This window comes from Aspergillus niger, assembly GCF_000002855.4.
Source record: "Aspergillus niger supercontig An18".
NCBI classification, from domain to species: Eukaryota; Fungi; Ascomycota; class Eurotiomycetes; order Eurotiales; family Aspergillaceae; genus Aspergillus; species Aspergillus niger.
In genome coordinates this window covers 618,012-632,950 of record NT_166533.1, presented here as the reverse complement: position 1 = coordinate 632,950, position 14,939 = coordinate 618,012, and the positions used below count along the sequence as shown (strand labels likewise).

Genomic DNA, 14,939 nt, shown 5'->3' with positions numbered 1-14,939 from the left:
GATAAATGTATCTGGAGGTGGAATGACATCGTTTGTTTATCCTGTATATTGGTAGAGTTTACATTGCGTTCTATTTTAGATCAATGGTCTGTTCTATTCCTTGTTCTCCTATTAATAGCTTCTATTTCGTTTACTGCTGCTGCTGCTGCTACTACTACTATTGTTCCGTGCATGAGAGTGACGAACACGCCCAGGAAGGCCCTGACAAAAACCGTTTGCATTGTACTTAAACTGCTTCCGTTACTCTATGCTAGGAACATATGCTATTCTTCAGCAAATATAGTATCAATGAACTAATATCCTCGCTCCTACACTACCACCAATCAACCAATACTATAGATCCACTTAAACAATCCCTCATCTATAAACTCCTGCCTTTTAAACATGGCAGCGAATACTTCTCAATTATCCGTCTCTCAGCAGAACCCTCTGTATAGAACCACAACGGAAGTAGAGGATAAAAATTTTCCGGTGCATTCGTCGGATGCAAATTTAGAAGGTGTTTGGTTCATCTTCAAAGTAATCGATTCCCATCCATACAAGCATAGAGATAACGAGCATGCAGATGGCCTGCGAATGATGAAAAATGGGTAGGAAATGTGTTTCACTCCCAATCTCTCAGTGGTATATAGTATTTTATTATCATAACAACCTTGCGAAATTAAGCCTCCTATTCATCACCATCATCTGGAATCTCAAGGTGATTAGCACGGCTCTGCCTCTAGGAAAAGCACAGACGCAGTGTTGACGACGTTTCGTCAATTGTTCTCGTCTGGCCTTCAGCTCTATGTTATCGAGAGCTTTATGACCGTCTTTCCAGTCAAAGAATATGTAAATATGGAACAATATCCTGTATCTGGTGGAAAAATATCTACTTTAGCTACTTAGAAAAGGCGCTGCAAATTCCCAGTCGAGGATAGAGATCGTTTGGAGTCAACGACAACATCGACTGTTATGTTGTTGGTTAGCCTCCCCCCGGGCTCGACTATTTCCTCTGAACCCTCACTCATCGTGCCTTTCACAGAATTATTCATAAAGTGATGAAGCTTAAGCATGGGATACTTCATTGGTGGCAGCGGCCTCTCCATTAGTAACCTCTTTCTTTTTGGATTGGTTTCTTGACCTCCCTTGTCACTCTCGATGTGGCAATGTGCCGTTGAGGTATGAGCAGTAAGGTGTGTAAGCGGCAGAGACAAGTCTGTGGATGTGCCGTAGGGGCGCCGAGGAAGTGAAGCAAGGATAACATAATACAGCTGGTCCAGAAATATATGTGATAGGTGCGCAAACGGTGTTCCTGTGTCTTCCCGAGCATTACATGCGGCCAGGAATGACGATATAAGGCTCCGGCGCAGTATAGTAATATTAAGCGTCTAGAAACTAGATGGTTTTGGTCCGTTGTGTCACTGTGGTTATCCAAAGACACTATGGTTTTTAGATTAGTTAGTAACGGTGCCACGATATCAGATCTTTCATGAGAACCAATAAAGCCGTTTATATATTCCTGTTTAAGGAGTGAAAACCAAACGTCCCCAGAACATGATAGTCGTGAGTGATTGTATGGCAAATTAGCACTTCTATTCAAGAATTCCCTTCACCCTCAAGAGACCTTGCCTGTCTCTTGCTGCTTTTCGTCGTTGGTCCATCACCCTATCCTTTGGATGAGTCTTCGTCACTTGAAATGCGGAGTCTATTAGTATCGACTGGGTTTATCGTACTTTGTGGTAAGACAAACCCGCAAAATTGAATTGATCAGCAGCGCAATCCAATCTTCTAATGAACGACTTATTATCAACGCATTAAAAGGGAACCTGGCCATTCACGTCTTGTAATCTTGCCGCGTTAACACAATCTTCTTACTTGACTTCAACCAATCAACCACCAATTGATTAAATGAGGAAGGGATAAAGTGCTGCTTCGGCCAATGAGTCCTCTGCTGGGGACTCAGTTCTTCAATGACATCTAGTGTATATCTTGAAGACACGACTATAGAAATGGGGTCACTGTTCCGTGGGATCTCTGCTTATGTAGTTAGTATTCATAAATAGTGACATAATGTAGAAAATAGCACTGATTCATACTCACAGCGTAAACAAGATCCAAGCCTCTCAGGATGAGCCATTATGATTCAGGCCAATATACACTGCTTCCCTCCTAGACTTGTGTATCATCAACCCTCTTCAAGTCAAAAATATAGTTATTGTCTGTAGGCATCGGAATCTGCCACTCCTGCTCCAAGGCGGTCAAAAAACATACAGAATGCTGACTCAGTTCTCTCGGAGCTGTTCGAAAATATATCCGCTTATATCCGTCTATATCCGCACTATTCTCAGCGAGGTCGACGAGGTTCTGCCGCTTCTGGCGGTCAGAGGAGCGGTCAGACTAGGCAGGATTTGGGTCGCTCCAAGCCTAATATCGATGAAGGTAGTACGGTTCATAGATAGTATTCCATGAGTCCCAGTCACGCCAGCTTTGAAATAGGCGTATCGTGCAGTCTTAGTACTGAGTCTCATTATTTGTAAACGAATGCGTCCGATGTTTTGCTGCAGGTAAGTTTGAGGCCTAGATAATAGTTTGTTGTATAGATGCATAAAGAGGAGGACATATTTCCAAGACCTGCACAGTATCAGGTCAAACATGCATCTCTCGGAAGTTACAACAGTAAAAGTGTCACACTAATCCAAGCGAAACCGTTTATATTGTTTGGCCTGCATATATTCCAGGTGCCATATCGGTGCATGTTCGCAAACCCAGCTTGCGAGTTATAATGATACAACCTGGGCCTCCTTCCATATATCTCAGCCATTTATGGTCATACTCAGAGACCGAGACTTATCTGAAGTTTGCTTTTTTTCTTCAAGTTTAGACAGGAGCACTCGTTCATCACCGCCCCCGGCCTGCTAGGATAGTCCTTGATCCAGGCAACAATCTCCGCGACTTCTTGCATATCTTCCGTCAGGGAATTAATGTCTCTCCACGATATATGTCAGTTGTTTGCTCTGTATGTGTTCTGGATAATCTCGTAAGATATATAGTTGAATGATATATGACCATCCCGAATAATGTTAGCCTCTTCGTCATGAGTGGAGGCTCTTTCCTCTCATTGTTGGCTTAGGAAATGCATAGAATTACCCTGAGCCAGGAAGCGGATTTGGAGTGGGTGATATGTCGGTGTCATGCTTATGTGTTGATAAACTGTTGTTTGGGTCTGGAGCCATTCTGGAAAAGCTTCCGCATGTAGGTATGGTATTTGAAGTACTACCTTCTTTAAATAGGTATTCGGATGGTCTTGGGGGAATATATATATGGATGGTTGTACCCTCTTGAACCTAATGGAAGCAGACACTCTCTGAGGATAGTAGCGAGCACAAGGCTCATTTTCGCGTATTCTTGAAGCATTCCTGATTAAGTATTACTAGTAGTACATAATATTATATAGATTGAAATCTCCTTTATAGAAGTACTACTACTAGTCTCCTGAGGGAATAATAAGCCGCAGCGCAGAATATGGAGATGATGAAGAAGAAGCAGAAGCAAGTTCGAAGGGTCGGAACAGGATATTTATATTGCTGCTACAAACTACAATGCACTCCGAACATAGTGAAGAAAAAGAATGCTGTGAAGCCTAAGGAGGAAAAAGAATGCTTGCTATTCACAATATCCATTCGCCGCAGGCTCGAAGAGGAATTGATATATCGATATCAACCTCATTGAATAGAATGGAAGATTACTGCTTACTGGCTTCTGCAAAAGATTTAGCTTATCAGATCAAGTTCGGTTGGTCTTTGGGTGGCTGAAAAGTTTTATCTTAGCTTGTCTTTGCAGGTTATATGTTATAGATGAGTGGTAGAAGCTGTGATATTAGTATGTAGGTAGTTTGGCGGAAGAGGGCTGTTTTTGGGGTCAGTTGTTTGTTGGTGCCAGTTAGTTGGGTGATGTTGGGGCTTGCTGTTACTACTATGTTTTGATTTGTTGATAGCTTATATCTGTGCTCTGCGAAAGGGAAGAGGGGAAAGAGATGGATGAATCGATGTCTTCAATCCTCCATTCGGTGCTCAATTGGACTATCATTTTGTTTGATGGATATCTATCGAGTGTTGTCTGCTTCCACACTACCCCTAGAAAGTGGACGACAATATCTATCCCCATCACATCATACCACGTATCCTACATAAGAGACATACTACGAGTACTACATGTCTTTGCATGGCATGTCTTAATCCAGTCTCATTCAAATCACCCCATGTAGACTAGAATATCTGCGCGCCATACCTTCCACCACAGAAGCAACAGATTTCGAGACAACAAACGAAAAGCAACAGCGGGAAGTCCCATCACCAACAAGCCACAAAATTCTCTCACCCTTTCCGTAGACACCACTTCGACCCGTCTATCCTAACGATCGACCGAATCGTCCAAAAGAACAAAAAGTCTGGCATAGACCAACGGACATGATCGAGAGACTTGTTGCCTGCGACAGAAAGGGGTACCCATTTAGCCAAAGCCGTAAAGTGTGTGGCCCATCTATTTCGTTAGAGATACGTTAATATCTGTCCGTTTGACTAGGTTGGAGGTGGAGGTATATGCCCAGTAACTTTATTTACTTACACGATTAAACGCAAAGACCACCTTCGCCAGCTTATGTCAGTACACGAATCTGAACAATATAACATGCTGGGAACTCACGTCTTGAGTTCTGACCAACTAGGAGTATAGAAGTTAGTCCATGCTGGGACAATTGGAGAATTTAGAATGTTCAATGAAAACGTACCTTGCGTTCGTGGCCCGGAGTGGTGGACGACTCCATCACGAGGATGATTTGTCTTATGATCTTGAACAGTTAGCAACCAGTCCCCAAAATATACATATCAAAGTCACTCACCTCGGTAAGGCGGTTTTTGACCGTCTTGCGCACTTCCGGATAAACGTCCGCGCTGATTCGGATGACACCACCACGGCGGGCAAGACGACTGGATTCAGTAATCAGTTAATTGGTGTTTATTTATGGTACACGTGCTGCTATCTCGGATAACGCGTGTTTGATGGGGTTTGCGTACCGGATCGAGGGGCGGGCTAGCCTTTGTTAGCGGGTGACTTGTAGTATTTGATCTGGAGTGATTTGTTAACTTACTTATTCCATCTATGTTGTTTCGCAAGAGCTTTCTGCAGTGGGATCCATTGTTAGTATGTTTCCCTGAAGTAGACATCCCCGTAACCCCGAGAAAGGATCCGCGAGGGGAAACAATACCTCAACCGCTTCTTCGGGAGGAAGCGCTTGCTTCTTCTATCGGTAACTAGTCTGGGGTCCATGACGACGATGACTTGAGTTACCACTATCTAGAGAGAGGAGCTGTAGAGGAACAAGATGATGAGATGGAAGATTCTTTATGTATTGCATAGTGAACTTGGTGAATGAACCGTGCAGTTGCCATGCGTGTTAGTGCTTGGTGCATGAAGCAAAAGCAAACGGGGCCAGGGGGAATGTCATGGCAACAAGCGGGTCTGTGCAGTGAAGCATGAGGTTGAGGAAGACATGATTGAGTAACATTAGATATACCCTCTGGGAGGTTTATGAACTATTAGGGATGGATATTTGCGTAGCATAGCGTATAGATAACGTCAACGGGAAAATATCAAACAACACTCAGAACGCCTTCGATGGGGTCCATAACCATGCCATATGCACCTGGATAGGTCTATGAGATGAACGTGGCCTCGGAGAACATAGTTCCCTCCTCAGTGACTTCGGAGTCGCCGACCTTGAGCTTCAGAGAGAGCTTCTCTTGAGGGCAGTACTAGAGACCAAAGTCAGTATGATCAACCAGAAACATGATAGGATCCAAGCACATACCTGGAAGATGTAAGGTCGCGTGCCGGCAACACTGCCAGCAATGGTCTTGATGAAGCCGGGCACTTCCGCCATCACGTCGATCCGGTCCAGTCGGTTGCCAAGAGCCCCGTCAAGCTCCGCATGGACTTCTTGTCCCTCCTTAGACTTGCCATCCCAGACCCACTTGATGGACTTGGGCTCGGGCCAGTCACTTTCAGCATCTTGCGATGATTCGGTGTGAGTGGCGCTGTTGTTAATACCAGCATAAATGATCTCTCCATCCTTGACAATACCGCCGACGTTGACCGTTGTCGATCCGTACGACGGAGGGGTAGTGTATTCCATCATCATGGCAGAGTAGGTGGGGGTCTGGAAGTTGACAAAGTTCCACCGCGCAGCTATGCAAAGGTCAGAATGTTCCCTCTTCGAGACGTCGGCGTGCAGAGAAGCTTACCCGCGTGGTGAGGCTTCATGCCCTGAAGGGCATGGATGAACATTCCCCGGCCCGTGAGGTCGTACGTCTTCTCCTTGGTGGTGATAGTACCCTCAACGGCACACCGGGGCCAGAAGGCATGGCTCATGGAACCCCATGGGTTCTCGGGGTCCGTGCCAAAGTACGACGTGCCGTCCTTGCCGATCATGAAACCAGGGGAGGAGCGCTTGAACGTCAGGTTCACCAGACTATCGTCGTTCACAGCGGACTTGATGGTATAAGTATCGCCATCCTCGTTGAGTTGTACAGCGAGGTTGTCGGCACCAAAGGAGAGCATGCTTTCATCGAACATGAAGTTGGACAGGGGATCCGAGTGCCAGTTGTGGGGACCATCGCCTTTGAGGTTGAAGATCTTCGATGTGAACTGAGCGGTGGTGTGGAGACCTCTGTGGGAGCACGAGCAGCATTAGAACATGAGAAGAAAGTGAGGCGATGTTGAATTATTGCCAAGTAAAGGTACAACTCACACGATGTTGCTGTAGATCAGCTGAACCATCGCCAAGGTACCATCATCGGCCATGATGTAAAAGACCTTGTTTTCGACATTGGTGTACTGGTAAGCGCGCCAACGCAGGTCATTCTTGCTGAGCTCGGTATAAGGGGTCTCCTGCGCCTGGCGGGCGACAGATTGAATGGCTTCAGGCCCATAGATGGGTTCCTGCGTACCGGCAACGGAAGCGAGACTAGAGGGGCGGGGGACTTGAGTTAGCAAACAAAAACATGTATACCAGTCGGACTAAGAGACTGAAAAGAAGAGCGAGCATACGTTGACTTGAGCCAGTTCATTATGGGAGATATGTGAGGTGTTGTGAGGAATCACAAAGAACAGAGGGAGGTTGTGAAAACAAGAGGATGGGAAGATGTGAGGAAAGATGGAAATCAAATCGATAGCGCGCGGGGCCACAAGGGGGGTTCGGTCGATCGTTCTATAGTAGCTTCCGGTGGTCTGGACAAATGCTGGGACGAGCAGCTGGCGGGCGGGACAAGACGGGAAGAAGAGCCCAAAGAGTACTTGGAATCACCAACAATCACAGCTGGTCTTCTGCCAACAGTAAAGGATCAATGGGGCATCAATCCAAACGAACCTCAGTGCACCAGATGAGTGAGTTGGTGGCAGGTGAAGCGCTGACCGCCAACTGGGCGCGGAATCCGGATGACGTCCAGCACTTGAATTGCAGGCGGATTTCCTGTTTGGGCTTCGCTTGTGTCCCAAATGGAAAGTAACGCCGACCCCGCGGCGCCATCCCGAATCCAGAACCCCAAGAAAACTTGGCCGCAAAAGACGCTCGCCGACTGCCGCATTGATTGTTGTCAGTTGCTGTCCAGAAACCCCCAACCGCTCCCTCACCTCAGCTTCAAGTCGCCTTTACTTCGTCTTTCACCCAACGTACCATCGACTATCACCATCATGGCGAAGAAGGCATTGGCCAAGGACCAGATTGTGAAGCTCATTGTGGGTGCCGGTCAGGCCAGTCCCAGTCCTCCCGTCGGTCCGGCCCTGGGTAGTAAGGGTGTGAAGAGTATGGACTTCTGTAAGGTGAGCTGAAAGAACACTCCATTGACAGCTTTAAATCGGATCCGTCATTTGCAAGACGTCCAATTGGAGCTATCTGAAGTAGAAGAACGCGCAAGGCTCATATGGTTTACTGTAGGAATTCAACGCCAGAACTGCACACATCAACACCGGTGTACCCATTCCTGCGCGTGTCACTGTCCGACCCGACCGTTCCTTCACCTTCGACCTCCGTACTCCCACTACCACCTATCTGCTGTTGCAAGCGGCCAACGTGGAACCTCGCAAGAATCGCATCCGTGGCGCCCAGAACCCGGGCCATGAGTTCATCGGCAAGATATCCCTCAAGCATGTCTACGAAATCGCCAAGATCAAGCACTCCGAGACGCGACTGTCTGGACTGAGCCTGCAGGGATTGTGCAAGAGTGTCATTGCCCAGGCCAAATCCGTCGGCATCCAGGTTGTACCATGAGATTATTGCGGAGCGGGCGATTGGTGATGTCGTTGTACACTATCTTGTGCCCTTGCTCTCGTAAGGTTACTCCTCTTCTTCTCTTGGGCTTACGAAATTGGCGTTATGTGGAACTGGGTTTGTTACCATCTGTATCATAGGCATTGCATGTTGTATAGAGAGCGTTGGCTGGTGCCTCAAGCGATCACAAAGTGGATTTGACTTCCTGAACATGAAAAAAGGGTCCTGAGTATAACGGTGGGCGTAGTGTTGCTGAATGGGCTATTTTGGGTTCCTGACCAGGACCTGCCGGTCTGCTGGTTGTCACGGTACCCCTATACCAAGTAGTATCGAGTCGGGTGGAAGCCCACTCGTCATCAATAGCGACATACACACCTGTCTTTACCTACCAATCCATGCCATATCCTTGCAAGGGCGGAGTTTCTGTTACTTTCAAGATCCAGCAGTGGTTGAAAAAGAGTAAGAAAAGGGATACTAGACTGTCGGTTGCTGAGCAGTCAATATTGGCACTGATCCCTCGCCAAGTTGGAGATCGGAGTGAAGGAGAGAGCCGAGCGAGACACAAAAGCCTGCCCAGAAATACCGCCGAGAAAGCCAAGAGGCGGAGGACACGCAAGTTTCCTCCTAACGTCTTGGATACGCGGCCAGGTGAGAGGTCGGGGGAGGAATCGTCGTACGGTTTTGTAACAGACAAGCCCCTTTCTTCCACTATTTTGCTTGGCAGACATGAAAAGCTGTTTCTCCGCTCGAATCCTCAGAAGTTCCCTTCTTGGCTTCACAACGAAGTAACTCAGTCAACGGACGACAGAGATTGACAATAGCAGCAAGCCGGGAAGCAGGTAGGTGATGGTTTGAGGCGATGATGCCATAATCTGCAGATTTGCTGGGATTGACCCCACATTCTATACGTGTTTCTGGAACTGCATCAGAACCCTTGACAAGGGGCAGGAGGCGACTATCTTGAAAATGCAAGTAGCTGGCCAGATTGGGAAATTGGCCATTTACACTTCTCGTTGAAAATTGGCGCTCGTCAGTAAAACATAGTTGGGAGCCTTCAGCAGACTGAACAGACTTGCAGCGGGCAGCCAGCCTCTTCCTTGAGGATACGAGAGTGCTTATGAGACGGCTGCTGCTTCATCGTTGACTCTGTATATCTACCCCAGCCTCACAACTCTATAAGGAGAGAGACCCAGCCGTCATTAGTATTCATTCTTCCCGTCGAAGCGGAAACTTTCCAGATCGGGCTGGGTTTGCCCGTCCACTGGATACCCAAAGCGGTATGCGGCGCCCCACACCAGCACTAGACCTAAAACAGCATGGTGACGCTATCGCGGGTTACCTACCTGAACAGACAGTTGCTTTGCTAGTTGTCAAATAGTCAAATTATAGTCCAGTAGGAATTGGGTTAAATCGGCGAGAACATCAAGTGGATAATTTCCCGCGTCTCCGATCCCGAAGGCCCCGATGATTGATTGACAGGAGGCGTGTGTGTCTATGGACATGGGCAGGCAGCTGACGGACGGACAGATGATCGAAGTGGTCGATTCATCAGCTGAGTGGACCGTGGGTTCGCCCTCACTCCAATCTGCATGCATTAAACCCACGCCAGATGAGATCCAGAAGAATCTAGCGGGGTAAGCGACCAGCCCATCCATGTCTGTGGGCTGTGCGGATCGGGGAATCTGGAGGGTCGTCCTCCAATGCTGTTCGCGGATGACAAAACTGCCCGGCTAGACGGCACCGGCAGCTGCTTTTTTTCTCCTCTCCTCGGTGACAACTGACCTCCGGAGCAGATAGGATAGATGGATGGACAGATAGATAGATGAATGGATGAATGGATGGCAAAAGGCCGTATGCAAGCGATATAACAGACCAACTAAATCCTACTCCATCACTAATCACCGGCTCATGACGGGGCGGCCGTTCGGACAACTGGCGCCGACGTTACCGGTATTTACATGCCTGCCTGCCTGCCTGCCTTACCCGTAACGGCCGTGCCTTGATGTCATGGCAGCCGTTCTCCGGGTCTCTTGTTTGTTTCTCCATCTGATCCTCTACTACAAGATAGTCGACTGGTCTGGGGAGATGACTCCGACTTATGTACGGCTACTCTGTATGATTCATGATCCACACCCATCTCACATCCTCGGTCAGACAGATGCTTGCTTCAACTTCACCCACTGTATGAGGTTGGTAATTCCCGCACCATTACAGTCCCAAGTCACAAGCTTCCTTTCCCAATCTTTTGTTCCCCTCCTTCTCCGCCCAATTCCGATTGAAAGAGCAGTCAAGATCCAATCTTTAGAGCACGGGGGGAACGCTTCGCTCCGACCGACCGCCAAGTAAACACGGTACAGACTGCATGTAACTTTGTGTGGGATACTTTCGTTCCTTTGGGTTTGAATTTGCAATAATGATGCTGCTTCCTTCTGTCCAGCCCTTCTGTTTTTTTTTCTATTTTAGGCCGGGTGACCAGCTAGGTAATCTAGACCTGAGCAACCCCCTTCCAGGGAGAAAGAGGGTGTCGGAGGAGGCTTCTAGAACGGGGGCTAGAGGAGTCAGTGGTAACGTGTATATATACACAACTCACCTAACCTGGTTTCAAATTCAATCATTCAATGAGGTCCTAGTGTACAGGTGGTATAAAGTCCAGTAAATGTGGTGGTGGTAATGGTGGTAAAGAAAGAAAGAAGAGCCACCGCCCAAAAGAGAGTGTTTTTCTCCCCGTCCATCCCGCCGCTATTGCCGCCGCCGTCGATTTGGCTGGTGGCTCCAATTCCAAGACCGCCGCCGCACCTGCTTTGCTTTTTCGCATTTTGACTTTCTTGTTCAGTTCAGTCTTCCCTGCCCCGGTGGAACCTCTCCGGTCTGCCTTCTCCCCTCTACTAGTCATAACTAGACTAGAACGAACTACCTGACTAGTCTAGCTCCTCCTCCTCCTACTCCGTCCCTCACTACTCCCTCAACTCACTCTCTCTCCATCCATCCTCGTCACTCTTCCTCATTTCTTCACGACTGTCGGTCTCTCTCCCCTCCTCTCGACTCATCAACGCAGCCGTTCTTGGATGGGGCGAATTCCTCCCGCCCCTCAGCACCTTTCCGCCCGTCCAAGTTCCTGCACTGCGTCGTCGTGAGTTCAGCCACTACTATCTCCCGCATCGGTTTCTCGACGAAATATTTGCTCCCCGTCTCGCATACCGAAACCTCCGTGCCTCTCCCACTCTTGTCCCACCAAACGTCTTGGATCGCCTCTTCCCACCCAGCTACTTCGATATTATATAGTGTCTTGCCGCTCTCCTTATTCACTCTGCATCCGTTGTTTTTCCATTACTGTTGAGTTCATTCTCCCGGTATCTCCCGTGGAGGGGCATGTGTCCCACCCTGTGGTCTTGACCAAGTATGACGTCTGAAGCGACGGATTTTGCCCAAGCCAACGACAACATGAGTTCCGGTAAGCACCGCCCTTCCACAACAACCAATCCGGCCTTTTCCCTCTGACTCGGCTACTTCGCAACTTTAGCTGCTGAAACTACCCAACCTCCTGCCCAGATGGCCCCTGGACAGGCTACCGACTTTGCCGACAATGACTACAAGTCGAAGTCGCAACCCGGCCAGGTCCGATTTTCGACGATAACGGAGGAAATTGAGCCTGGGGATTCCTCGGCCCCTCCCCAAGTACCGCTGGCCGATGACTCGTTGAAGGATCAGAAGCAAGAGGAGGAACTGCGGTCCCTGGCTGCCAGCCTACAAAAATCCCAATTACAAGAGACGCGGTTGCGACAGTTCTCGTATGATCCGATCTCTCTTCCATCCTCCAGGGTATGTACTCCACCCAGTTACTCACAATGAAACTGTGCCGCTATTCAGCAGCAATGGTGGCGTGGGAGATCATGCCGCCCACTCCGGGACAGTCGGCTCCTCGCATGGCCTTGCATGATCTTCCAGAACTTCCAGATCTGAACAGAATCTGACTGCTGCACCCCCCCTTACAGGTTGCGTCGCGAGAATCGAGCGAGCGCAGTGGTCGCGAAGCCAATGGATCAGGCCTGCCCTCTCCCCGAGACTCCCCGACAGTGTCCGCCATGCAGTCACCCCCGCTTACACCAGCCGCGACTCACTCACGTGAAGCCAAGTCTACTGATACCTCGTCAACCTCGAATACTACGGACAAAGGCGCACCGGGGCACTCCGCTGCGATGACCCCAACTACTTCCCCGCCGACCAGCGCGACCCTAAAGAACAAAGCCTCTCAAAGCGCTCCCTCTTCACGACCCTCTTCAACCGATCAACTGTCCAAACAGAATAATGTCGCGCAAACATCGTCCCATCCGCTAAATTCCCCGAAACATAGGGCGCAGTTCTTCGTCGGCCCCACGGCTGATGGCGGTGCACAGGACGAAAGCCCTCCGATGACTCCTAGGGTTGAGAGCTATACCCCTCCAGGCGCCATTACACCCGTCGGCGAGCCCAACGATCCGTATGCCCGCAGCAAGCGGCCCCCGCAGCCAAAGAACCTCGCACAACTGGACCAACGATTTATATTCAATGGTAGAGATGCGAAACGTCGCACAAACACTTCCTCATCTTTCACCCGCCCCATGTCTCCTCGGTCCGCCAGTGCAAGTGATCTCAGGTCCACCGAAAAGCGCAGCGGCTTTTTCGGGAGCAAAAAGGAAGTTAGGCAGCAGGAACCGGAAAGCAAGCCCCACGGCCACATGTCCGAGCTCAAGCGCTTCTTCAAACGGAACCACCATAAACACAAGCGTGCTGATTCGCCCTCATCCATACCGTTCAAAAAGTCTAGCCGGTCTTCAGGAAAGAACGGTCCTTTCCATACATCTGATAGTGTTCCGTTTGCTGATGACCATGGGCTCAACTCAAAGTACGGGAAATTGGGCAAGGTCTTGGGTTCAGGAGCAGGTGGATCCGTTAGGTTGCTCAAGCGTAACAGCGACGGCGTGACCTTCGCTGTCAAGCAATTTCGTGATCGCCATTCTTGGGAGAGTATGAAGGAGTATTCGAAGAAGGTCACTGCGGAATTCTGCATCGGCTCGACTCTTCATCACGGCAATATTATCGAGACACTGGATATCATCCAAGAAGGCAGCCATTGGTACGAGGTCATGGAGTATGCCCCGTTCGATTTATTCGCGATTGTCATGACGGGGAAGATGGTGAAGGACGAGATTGCCTGCGCCTTCAAGCAGATACTCAGCGGAGTGGCCTACTTGCACGGAATGGGCCTCGCCCACCGGGATCTGAAATTGGACAATGTGGTCGTTAATGAACATGGCATCATGAAGCTTATCGACTTTGGGAGTGCGGTAGTCTTTCGGTACCCCTTTGAGAATGACATTGTTCCTGCTTCTGGTAAGTCGCGCTCTGCTGATCGACAGTGCCAAATTGGGCTTCCACCTTCTAACGCGTGGCAGGAATTGTCGGCTCTGATCCGTATCTGGCTCCGGAGGTGTACGATGAAAAGAAATACGATCCCCGCCCCACTGACGTCTGGTCTCTGGCCATCATCTTCTGTTGCATGACCTTGCGCCGATTCCCCTGGAAGCAACCCCGTGTCAGCGACAACTCTTACCGACTTTTTGTCTCCCCGCCCACCCCCGGCACACCGGTTCCTGATACAGACCCCAAACGTCACCGCGTCGTTAAATCGTCTCCTGATCTCCAATCGTCTGCCCACGAAGAAAAGGCCTCGCCGGTTGTTGACCCCAAGAAGGGGCCAATCGATCAACCCGTGCAGGCTAATGGACGTCAGGAGCCCCCGAAGAGTACTGCTCAGACGGGTCCTACCGGCGGAGAAGAGAACCGTCCTCCGGAGAGTCCACAGGAACGTACGCCTACCAACAAGACCGCTGTCGAGGACAAGAATGGCCCTACTCATAAGCCAACTCGGACCACAAGCAAGGAAGCTCCCCCTCTTCCAGCTTCATCTCAGCCTTCCGGCCAACGCCAGGAAGTTATCAAGGGTCCCTGGAGGCTTCTGCGACTCCTGCCACGCGAGAGCCGGTATATCGTCGGTCGCATGTTGAAGGTGAGCGTCAATGAACGAGCCACCCTCGATGACGTTTTGACCGACGAATGGGTTCGCAACATCAAGGCATGTCAGCAGGAGCTTTCGGGTGAGGTCATCCGGGCCCCTGGTCATACGCATGTCCTGGAACCACCATCGGCCAGTGTCCCAGTGCCCAGCAAGGCCAAGTGATCTACTTCCTCCACTAGGTGTATGCGATGGTGTTGGACCTCCGCCCCGTTTCTATGTCTTATCATGCCTTATAATTCCCCTGAACCGATTCATCCTACATCTATTTTCCCATTCTCATTTGGCTCTTTTCTTTCTACCTGATTCCCTACGGCCATGATGTTGGTCCGTTTCTGGGCGGGCTGTCATCATGATCTGGCTTGTTACTTTCTCGACGGTGGGTTTCCAACTCGGTCAGACATATACCTGGAATCCACAGTAATCACTTTCCCTTGTCCACTGTTTTGCTTATTTTCTCACCGCCTATGCTGTTGGAAAGTGGATGTGGGTTTCCTTTTCTTCTGGTGCTTTTTCTTTCGATCTAGGCGTTGAGGTCACTGTGTTGTGGAGCGGGGCTGCTCAGGCAAATCACTCTCCCCT

The 14,939-nt window shown here is 49.4% G+C and overlaps 8 protein-coding genes across 8 annotated transcripts; 6 read left to right on the top strand and 2 right to left on the bottom strand.

The window, feature by feature from the left end:
- Positions 1–384: 384 nt before the first annotated feature.
- Positions 385–888, top strand: An18g02930 (hypothetical protein; the record flags this gene model as incomplete). Its single annotated transcript, XM_059745692.1, has 2 exons — positions 385–590; positions 726–888. 2 exons carry the CDS (start codon positions 385–387, stop codon positions 886–888), a joined length of 369 nt encoding a protein of 122 aa, XP_059605641.1.
- Positions 889–2,256: 1,368 nt separating this feature from the next.
- On the top strand, positions 2,257–3,925 carry An18g02920 (hypothetical protein; the record flags this gene model as incomplete). The annotated part of the gene is made up of 7 exons (XM_059745691.1): positions 2,257–2,421; positions 2,864–3,019; positions 3,124–3,234; positions 3,340–3,381; positions 3,480–3,543; positions 3,628–3,774; positions 3,870–3,925. 7 exons carry the CDS (start codon positions 2,257–2,259, stop codon positions 3,923–3,925), a joined length of 741 nt encoding a protein of 246 aa, XP_059605640.1.
- A 711-nt stretch (positions 3,926–4,636) lies between these two features.
- An18g02910 (uncharacterized protein) lies at positions 4,637–5,307 on the bottom strand (the record flags this gene model as incomplete). The annotated part of the gene is made up of 7 exons (XM_059745690.1): positions 4,637–4,654; positions 4,684–4,701; positions 4,769–4,828; positions 4,880–4,967; positions 5,055–5,070; positions 5,129–5,160; positions 5,246–5,307. The coding sequence occupies 7 exons, from the start codon at positions 5,305–5,307 to the stop codon at positions 4,637–4,639; spliced, it is 294 nt and encodes a 97-aa protein (XP_059605639.1).
- Positions 5,308–5,693: 386 nt separating this feature from the next.
- On the bottom strand, positions 5,694–7,084 carry An18g02900 (uncharacterized protein; the record flags this gene model as incomplete). Its single annotated transcript, XM_059745689.1, has 5 exons — positions 5,694–5,792; positions 5,849–6,225; positions 6,282–6,706; positions 6,788–6,978; positions 7,058–7,084. 5 exons carry the CDS (start codon positions 7,082–7,084, stop codon positions 5,694–5,696), a joined length of 1,119 nt encoding a protein of 372 aa, XP_059605638.1.
- A 644-nt stretch (positions 7,085–7,728) lies between these two features.
- On the top strand, positions 7,729–8,305 carry An18g02890 (mitochondrial 54S ribosomal protein uL11m; the record flags this gene model as incomplete). Its single annotated transcript, XM_001398712.3, has 2 exons — positions 7,729–7,857; positions 7,973–8,305. 2 exons carry the CDS (start codon positions 7,729–7,731, stop codon positions 8,303–8,305), a joined length of 462 nt encoding a protein of 153 aa, XP_001398749.1.
- A 395-nt stretch (positions 8,306–8,700) lies between these two features.
- On the top strand, positions 8,701–10,086 carry An18g02880 (hypothetical protein; the record flags this gene model as incomplete). The annotated part of the gene is given in 7 exon segments (XM_059745688.1): positions 8,701–8,953; positions 9,040–9,144; positions 9,162–9,317; positions 9,408–9,453; positions 9,530–9,674; positions 9,785–9,868; positions 9,994–10,086. 7 exon segments carry the CDS (start codon positions 8,701–8,703, stop codon positions 10,084–10,086), a joined length of 882 nt encoding a protein of 293 aa, XP_059605637.1.
- A 226-nt stretch (positions 10,087–10,312) lies between these two features.
- An18g02870 (hypothetical protein) lies at positions 10,313–11,223 on the top strand (the record flags this gene model as incomplete). Its single annotated transcript, XM_059745687.1, has 3 exons — positions 10,313–10,494; positions 10,769–10,869; positions 10,943–11,223. The coding sequence occupies 3 exons, from the start codon at positions 10,313–10,315 to the stop codon at positions 11,221–11,223; spliced, it is 564 nt and encodes a 187-aa protein (XP_059605636.1).
- A 523-nt stretch (positions 11,224–11,746) lies between these two features.
- On the top strand, positions 11,747–14,522 carry An18g02860 (uncharacterized protein; the record flags this gene model as incomplete). Its single annotated transcript, XM_059745686.1, has 5 exons — positions 11,747–11,756; positions 11,826–12,124; positions 12,298–13,675; positions 13,738–14,021; positions 14,274–14,522. The coding sequence occupies 5 exons, from the start codon at positions 11,747–11,749 to the stop codon at positions 14,520–14,522; spliced, it is 2,220 nt and encodes a 739-aa protein (XP_059605635.1).
- Positions 14,523–14,939: the final 417 nt, after the last annotated feature.